The 9,058-nt window shown below is 33.8% G+C and overlaps 1 protein-coding gene across 1 annotated transcript; it reads right to left on the bottom strand.

Annotated features, from left to right (window-relative positions):
- Positions 1-2,516: 2,516 nt before the first annotated feature.
- Positions 2,517-3,902, bottom strand: LOC134269668 (stress-induced-phosphoprotein 1-like). The gene is made up of 6 exons (XM_062751877.1): positions 3,832-3,902; positions 3,635-3,725; positions 3,438-3,542; positions 3,112-3,206; positions 2,715-2,816; positions 2,517-2,613 (listed from the first exon to the last, which is right to left on the bottom strand). The coding sequence occupies exons 1-6, from the start codon at positions 3,900-3,902 to the stop codon at positions 2,517-2,519; spliced, it is 561 nt and encodes a 186-aa protein (XP_062607861.1).
- Between the last annotated feature and the right edge of the window lie 5,156 nt (positions 3,903-9,058).

Below are 9,058 nucleotides of genomic sequence, written 5' to 3'. Positions count from 1 at the left end.
AAACATATAAAGCAAAAATGATTCCTGTATTTTGAAGTCAATGGGAAGATGAACAAGTTAACCATCCTGTCTTGTCTATAATGAGGATGACATTGACTTTATATGAATCATAAACATTGTCTGTAAAATTTAATTGTTTTTGATGTTATCAAACTTTTTCTTTTAAAATAGAGTATTAAAATCTATTGAAATTCAGCTTTGATTAGGAAATTCCTCTTTTGAACTCTTCAAAGTTGTCAAATCAAATACTAGAGTCCAGCATTTGAAAATTCTTTTGATCCTCACCCCAAACCTGGTATCTGCTCTACATACTACCATTTTATTGCAATCAGAAAGCAATGTACAGTGAATGCAGATTTTTAATGAAAGGATAATAATGGACACAACTTATTTCAAATGATTTTATTTCATTTATATACTGTAGATTGGCAAATAATCACGGTGGTTTTAATTTCACTATGTTCGCGAATTAACATTTTTCCGCGAAATCAAATCCATCGTGAACGCTATCATTGGTTTTTACAAACGTTTAAGTGCGTATACAAAATTTAAATCAATTTCTTGCACCGTGAAATTTAGCTGCAGATCTGTAGCTCTCCGAAAAAATATATATTGATAGACCGGAGAGCTACAGTGCCACCCATTGAAAAAACTGTATATCTATTGCGCACAAAAAAGTGCGCTCGATTCTTGATTAATTTTTCCAAATTCTTACCTCGTGCAAAAAATCAAAGATTTCAAAAAATTACTCTCTCCTCTATCAAGTTCTCTCGTAGTTGACATCTGAACGAAGCATATTGGACCGAATTATCTTTGAAACCAAAATGGCAGTATAAATAAGCGAAATGTCCGATGATTGCAATATCAGGGCCAGGAGGACTATTAACAACAATTATGAGGAAAGTTTTGTTGTGGAAAGAGTCAAAGAATATGTTAGGAACACACGGTTAGTAATATTTTGAGATTACAGATTTAAAAACATGGAGAAATAAATCGAGAACCCAGCGCATTTTTTTGTGCGCAATAAATATACAGTTTTTTCAATGGGTGGCTCTGTAGCTCTCCGGTCTATCAATATTTTTTTGGAGAGCTACAGATCTGCAGCTACGTGAAATTAAAACCATCCCGACTGGTAATTCTTAAGAAATCGTGAAATTTTAACAGCGTGGAATTAAAACGACTTACAGTAAATATGACTCTTAAATTTGATAAACTTTCACTACAACTAAAGGATGCATATATTGATCTGGCTACGACATCATGCAAACCCACCTGGTTTTATACACAGGGATAGTAGGAGGGCAGTGATTGAGAAGGCTATATAAACTATCCAGGTAGTGTGACAACAAAATATGGACACATGTGAAATCTACATCCAAATTCCTTAGGACTAGAACAACGATCCTTTTACTTGATATACAGTTAAATATTTGCATCCCAAACCTTCATGTAATAAATACCATGAAGCAAGTTGGAAGTATCACTTCTAAGAAAGATATTGATGTTTGAGATGCAAACATTCAAATGATTTCTGAAAGTGTATGTATGCATCAAGAGCTAAGTAAAAATGTGGCTTTTTTTCTTTTATGCATTCAAAACTTCAGAAACTTGGTGTGAAGCAAATGTACAATTTGTGGGGCTACAGTAAAAAATAAAAATTCTAGCAATATTGTTTATTAAACAATGCACACATCTGCAGTGTACTCCAAAAGTGTTAAAGCTAACACCTACCTCTTTAGAATGAAATACAGTATATACATGTATAACCCTATTGTTTGGTTGAGTCTTTGCCTCCTCCCCCTCTCTCACCCTCTATTACCTATTGTTTTTAAGTCTATCCCCCCTACTCTCCGTAATGACTCACCCTACAAATGTCTGTCTCTGCTGGGGGCTACTGGTACTAGGGGTTTTCCGTATCGTAAGTGTACCACTATTTACAATAGGGTTGTCAGGGAACTTGATCAGTAACTTCTGGCCTCCACACTCTGCTCCCTAAATTAATTAAAATGAATAATTAAAACATTTTCTTATTTTCACTAAATCTGAGGAAGAGGCTCTCTCTTTAGCACTGACACAGAAATGTGAGGCATTTTTCCGAGTTGTTAACATCTTTCAGCTATGAATGATTTGTTTCTCACCTAAAGTTAAGTTTGAATAAACTATGATTTTGCATGAAAAAGATATATTTCTCCAAACATTTTACATGTAAGTTTTATCAATTTTCCCAGAAAATTCTCCATTCATAAATTCACCTGTAAATCGATCTTTTACACCTGAGAAATATGACAAATTTACCTGTAAACCGATCTTTTACACCAGAAAAATATAAAAAATTTACCTGTAAACTTTGCATGGCTTTCCCTGCAGCCTCCTTTGTTTTAAAATTTACAAAAGCACAAAATTTTTCTGGTCATATCAGATCCATATCTGATAGAAAAAAAAACTTAATGGGTTATTCTTTCTTCACATTAATAAATAACTTTATACCTGTAACTATAGTATTTCCAATTTCATACTCACCTAGAAATGATTTTCAAAAGTTTTTTATCGTCTACTTTATCTGGCAAAACATTTCCGACCCATAGTGCTGTTAGTCCCTCAGGATTACGTGGGCTAAAAATTAATAAACAATTTAACATAGATAAATGAGTTACGTGCTATATAATTGGTGTTAATTCATATAAATAAAAATACTATAGCTTTAACAAACATACTCCATCTTTGTGACGTCCTTCTGAGCTTGGGGTTTGGGGAGGGATGGAGTCGTAAAACCAGAATCGTCATCAGAAACGTAAACTTCACCCCCCCAGAGCATTCTCCGCTATAACCAGAACAAATAAACTTTAATTCATACTCGTACAACCCGAAACACTGTTTGAATCAAGACTTAGCTTTTAAAAGATTTGCTGAGTTACTTTATATCGGCAAGGAAGAGATGCAAATTATTTTTCAACATGAATTACAGTATTATTTTGCAAAAGACTTTTTTTCCTCAATTGCATTAAGGAAATCTTAAACAGTTTTTCGAGCTTATTTTTTGAGTAACTTTACATACTCGGCATGTGTTAGACTGATTTACAAAAATTAACAATGATTTGTTATTAACTGTACATACCGACACCTGCCAGAAGTGAATCTAGAGCAGCCTGTACCGTGGAATGCCTTTTTATCGCTTCTTCAGCTTGAGATCGAGAGAAACCCATTTCCTGAAATACATATCGTTTAGCATTAATAGCCATTCTCTGTAACCAGTTAATTTCTTTGCCATGTATGGTCACTAATTTTGATAAAGCTCCACCCATTCTTAGTACTTGACACCAAAAACATATATCAAAAAAATTTTGCTGTTGTGTGTCTCGACCAAATACCAATACACTTCCAACACCTTCCTATCATTTCAAATCTACTACATAAAGTAGGTTTAGTTTAATACTTACTGTTATTTGGTATATTCTAGCTCGTAAAAGTTCTTGTACCGCATCATCACAATTCTTGTCTAATTTCAAAACTTGTGTAAAGGCATCTTCTGCTTCAGAGAACATCTACAAACAAACGCACACACAGTTTTACAACATCAATTTCATTAAGGCAATCAAAACTGAATGTTTGACAATCCCCCATGATAACAACTCACTCTTAATCCAGCTAGTGCTCTCCCTTTTCTAAGATATCCTTTAAGCCAATCTTTTTTTAAGGAAACAGCTTTTTCAGCATCTTTTAAGGCCCTGCAAAATAAGACCACATTACAGAAACAACCTGTTTAAACGTTTTAAAATTTTTATGTTCGAGACAGCAGGTTGGAAGTTAAACTTCTCGTGAAAGCTCTCCTACCTATCATATTGGTTTGTTCGATCATAACAATAGGATCTATTTCCAAAAAATATGCAAAACATTAAAAACATAACTCGTTACTTAATCAGTTAGAACTGAGACTGAAAGAAAATCAAAATGATGTAAAAGTAAGCAAATCATAAAATGACAACATTTTGCCTGAGTATGGTTCTGAATAAATCAGAAATGTTCTTACCTAAAATCATTGGGATCTAATTTCATGGCTTCAGTAAACAGTTCTATAGCAGATTTATAATGACCTAATTGAGCCATTTCATTTCCTTTAACTGGAAAGAAAGAATCAAGTTGTAATCAACAAAGAAATGGACTACTACTGTAAAAGCACAAATATTCGTGGGGGATTAAATTTCGTTTATTTTGTTGTTAAAAAAATTCAACAAAATTAAATCCCACATGAAATTTTACGTGACTATATATTGAATAGGGGTAGTTTTAAAACAATGAAATTAAATGCATACAAAATTATTTTTGATGACAAAACAACAAAATTTTATGCCCACAAAAACTTATGCTTCTACAGTATTTGTATAGTTACTTAAGGATGTCCTGTGCTATCAAGATCTTCTTAAAATGTAGATGTACATACATGTGCTGTTTTAAAATGCTCTTCAATTACATTATTTACTGATAACATTAAAATTTACCGAAATGTTTTTGAAAGAAAAAAAAATCAGGCCATCTTACTTGCTAACTGTCTACTACGTAAAACGACGGGGTCTAAATCTTCCGTTTCATCGTCACTGTCATGTCTAGATCTCTCTCTTTTTCCACCTGATTCACTTCCTGATGTAGCTTTCTTTTTCTTATTAATGACTTTGGTAAAAAATGCTGAATTAGGATCAAAACCCTGAAATGTCATTTAAAATTTGGCATCATTGATTGTTCTATAAAGCAATTTAGAATGGAAAATTACATGAAAACTTTTCCTTGTTTGGTTTATTATTCTATAAAAACAATCTAGTTTCTAACTATCTATGCACTTTTCTCTCCTTTTATCATGCTTAAATTCTCTTGTTAGTGAAAATCTATTTTTGACCATCTTTGTTTGATAGTCATTCTGTTAATAAAGTGAACTGAAAGGTCTAAAGAGCTAAATCCACGAATGTGCTAAATCGGCCTAATGGTTTTAGAAAAAATAAAGTGAGGGAAAGAAGGAAATTATTTACGGAAATATTATCCTTAGGTATCAAACTTGAATAGTTCACGCCAAAATTTTCATTTGATGACGACATATTTGTGCAGAAAACGTCTAAACACGTGAACGTTGCCACTTTTTATCAAAATTTGGCATTTTTTTTTCGTCTTTGATTCAAATTTTTGCTGTGGCCACACCCTTTGAACAAAATAAAATTCACACCATTAAAAAGGAAATTTAAAAATGAACAAATAGAGTGTTGTCTTATTTTGTTCGAGGGGTGTGGCCACATCGAAATATTTAATTTTCGTTCGATTCAAATCTCTTCTCACCGACCACTAAAGAGGAGATAATGGGGGTTTTCCCATAGTAATTAAAAAGAAACAAGATTCTATGTTGCTTATATAAATTTTAATTAGTTTTTCAATGCAAATATACCATTTATTTTAAGTTATTTTGTGTTGTGGTGCAAAAAAAGTACGAGTCTCTCGGAGTCTCTATACGCATGACTTCATGAAGATGCAATAATGGTGACTCATTCCTAACCCAAGTCTTTTTAGTCAAGCGCAGTTGATCTAGGTTTAAATTACCATTGATTATGCTGAAATATTTTTTAAAAATGTATACTCTTTCCCCAAATCTTATTTATTTTACAAACAATGCATTCATGTTTCATCTCCCGATCCCGTCTCCTCGTCTCCATGGCCACTATGTAATCAAACGGAGATCACCCGGAAACTTTATTGTCACCAAGTCGGAAATTAATCCTAAAATATAGTTTTAACATAAACAATTACATCGGTAGCAACTACCAGGATGTATATATAAACTGAAAATTATTGTTTTACCCCTTTACAAAACACAAATTGTGTATGTCGTGAAGTCTGCATCGACTGGGGTCATAAATGATAAAAAATGATTTACGTTTGCTTGAGTCAAGATACAAGCGCACAAAGCCAAAGGCCCTATCCAAAACCAACATGCATTTCAGAAACTGCTGTTGGCATTTCAAGAAGACCGCTTAATTTTAAAAAGTTTATTATTAAAAATATTTTCCGATCCGAGACTTTATAACATATGTAGGCCTAACGAAGTATTGAACCTAGAAAATTCGAGTTGAAAATTCAAATAGATCCATTGAAATAAACAATTTGCGAAAATATATTGATTTTTGATCGCGTGTTATTTTTTTGATGGGCCTTTATTAGACTAATACAATGTACATTGTAAAAACGAATAACTTACTACACGTACCGAGATAGTGAAAGCTCTTTATGGTTGCAGGTAATTCCAGTCTCGCTTGCATGCCACATGAAAAAAAAGTCAAAGGGAGGCTACTTGTTTATTAAAGTTTATCTCCTCTGGATAAACTAGGTTAATTTGAGCACATAATTATTGACTATAGAAAGATAAACAACTCTTACTTGTCACATTTATACAACTGGGCATGCGCAAGGTAAACTTCCTTTTCCTGTTGAACAACAAAGCTGCTGGTACCAAAAATTTTAACTGAAGAAAATTACTTTCATCTAAGGCATCACGAAGAGAAAGTCAAAGTAAGTTTGTTTAATTAATGAGTTATTAATTAGGATCAATTACTTGAATGATTTATTTAAAAATTTAGGGTTTTAGTCACGATTTATCAGATTAAATTTTTGGAAAATGTTCTCGACCTTGCTCATAGGTCAGCCATGTTGTAAAAAAAAAAAAAATGATGAATGAGTCAGAGTAGAAAATTATTCAATTAACTTGACAGGGAAAAGTTTAGTTTAGTTGCAATAAATGGTGATATGTTTTGGTATTAAACAATCAAAAAATAAAAGAAAAATTGAAAAAAAAAATGACAGAGATTAGTTTAGTTGCTATGAATTGTAATTTGTGCTTGCATTATATTTAAATAAATAATAGGAATATTACAAAAAAGAAAAAAAATGATGAATGAATGGAATTAAAATGACATTTCTTTTGTTTTATGAGCCATGTTGAGAGCCAATAAAACCTGGGCATCGAAGGCCAAAAGCCCATATGCCCGCCCAGTATCTAGGACTTCTGCGGCACATAGTATTGTAGCCTCCACGGTGACCACCCAAGCATCCACAGTAGCGTCGACGTCCATTGACCCCATCATACCGACATCAGTCACCAGTCATTATTCCCAGGCAGCTATGTCAGTGCCAACAAGAACTTACATGGTCAGCCAAGAATCGCTTGTTCAATCAGTACCCTTACAGCCTGACTACGAGACTGCAGACATCCCAACTCCGGTTGTGCAGACTGTACCCACCCAACAGACAGTGGAGCCGAAGTTGCCTGTGCCAACAACTAGCACTACAGCAGGTATAAATTGCATGGTTGAAATAGATAGGCCTACACCTTTTCAGAGTGTAGCATCAATGCTTGGAGCTCATGTCTCTCAAACATCGAAGGAAAAAATTTGGAATAACGAGTATGTCGCTTTGAGTAAACTGTTGATCAAAGAGCCAGTTTCAGATATACAGCATCATATTGTTTATCTTGATGGTTTAATTCAGGTTAAACCTAAGTACAAAGATGAAAAAATTATGTCTATTTCACAATGGACTGATGCCTTTTTAATTTTTGCCTCAATTTACTGCGCCAAGCACTCTGCACAAGCTATAAATTTATTTCGTTATATGGCAACAATTAGAAAAGGTGCAGAGCGTTCACCTACGTCTTATGGTTGGAGGGATTATGACAGTTTAGGCTGAAAAAATCATTTGATTCAAATCTTAACTGGGGTTCGGTTGATGCTGAACTTTGGTTGTTTTATATGCAGCCCACTGTACAAAATTATAGTCAGAATCCCCCCAATCAATTTAAATGTTACTCTTACAATTTTCAGGGTGTTTGCGAAAAACACAATTGCAAGTTTTTGCATATTTGTGTGAAATGTAATGGTTCACATCCTTCTTTACATTGCAGATCTTCCCAGAATAACAATGTCAAACAATTCCCCCAGTCTAGGCCCACACAACAGCAGTTCCGCCCAAGATTCCCACAGCGAGCAATTCGACCTACACAATAAGTTATGGGATTTAGGCCATTCTCCAATTAAAACCAACAATCTTCACAAATTATTAATAAATTATCCTGACAGAAAAGTTGCCAACATATTAGGGCAGGGTTTTGAGAAAGGGTTTTTGTTAAATTATCAGGAGCCTAGAGTAAGGGTTGAATATAAAAATATGAAGTCTGCAATTCAACACTCTAGCAATCTAGAAGAAAAGATTAAGAAGGAAATTGGATTAGGTAGGGTTTTGGGTCCTTTTTCAGCCCCCCCCCCCCCCAATATCAAAGATATTTAAGATGTAGCCCAATAGGTTTATTACCTAAAAAACAAGGTGGATGGCGTATGATAACCAATCTTTCACATCCTTATGGTGATAGTGTTAACGATTACATAGATCAGCAAGATTGTACTGTCAGCTTTGCTTCGTTTGATGATGCAATTAACATAATTCAAAACAAAGGAAAAGGGGCCCTTATGGCAAAGATGGATATTTCTAGTGCATTTAGGCTTTTACCAATCAATCCTCAGGAATTTTGTCTGCTAGGTTTTAAGTTTAAAAATTCATATTATATAGACAAGTGTTTGCCAATGGGGTGTTCAGTATCTTGTTCACTGTTTGAAAAATTTTCATCATTTTTACATTTGGAATTAGAACAGAGGTCACAAAAGGATGGTATTGTTCATTACTTAGATGATTTCTTTCTTGCTGGATCAGCGAATTCTAGTGAATGCAGAGAATTAATGTATCATTTTCAAGAACTGAGTCAATTTTTAGGAGTTCCAATTGCACCAGAAAAAACTCAAGGTCCTTGTACAAAATTAACATTTTTAGGGTTAGGAATAGATTCGGTTGAAGAGACAATTTTTGTTCCAAAAGAAAAAGTGGATGAATTGTTGGAAAAGATAAAGTATGTTCAGTGTAGTAAAAAAGTAACAAAGAAAGAATTAGAATCGCTTGTTGGTTCACTTGCCTTTGTTGTAAAAGCACTACCGGCTGGTAGGGCATTTTGTAGGAGAATTTACGGGGCACTACAAGGTGT

This window comes from Saccostrea cucullata, unplaced genomic scaffold (assembly GCF_032062105.1).
Source record: "Saccostrea cucullata isolate Sc308-1 unplaced genomic scaffold, CSIRO_AGI_Scuc_v1 ctg18229, whole genome shotgun sequence".
NCBI lineage: Eukaryota > Metazoa > Mollusca > Bivalvia > Ostreida > Ostreidae > Saccostrea > Saccostrea cuccullata.
Note: the sequence above shows the minus strand (reverse complement) of the source record. Positions and strands in the feature narration are given on the sequence as shown.

Coding starts and splice junctions, on each gene's coding strand:
- LOC134269668 (XM_062751877.1), bottom strand. CDS start 3,902: ATGTTTTTAATGTTTTGCATATTTTTTGGAAATAGATCCTATTGTTAT. Junction 3,543..3,634: donor GAGCACTAGCTGGATTAAGA/GTGAGTTGTTAT, acceptor GTTTGTTTGTAG/ATGTTCTCTGAAGCAGAAGA. Junction 2,614..2,714: donor AAGGACGTCACAAAGATGGA/GTATGTTTGTTA, acceptor ATTAATTTTTAG/CCCACGTAATCCTGAGGGAC.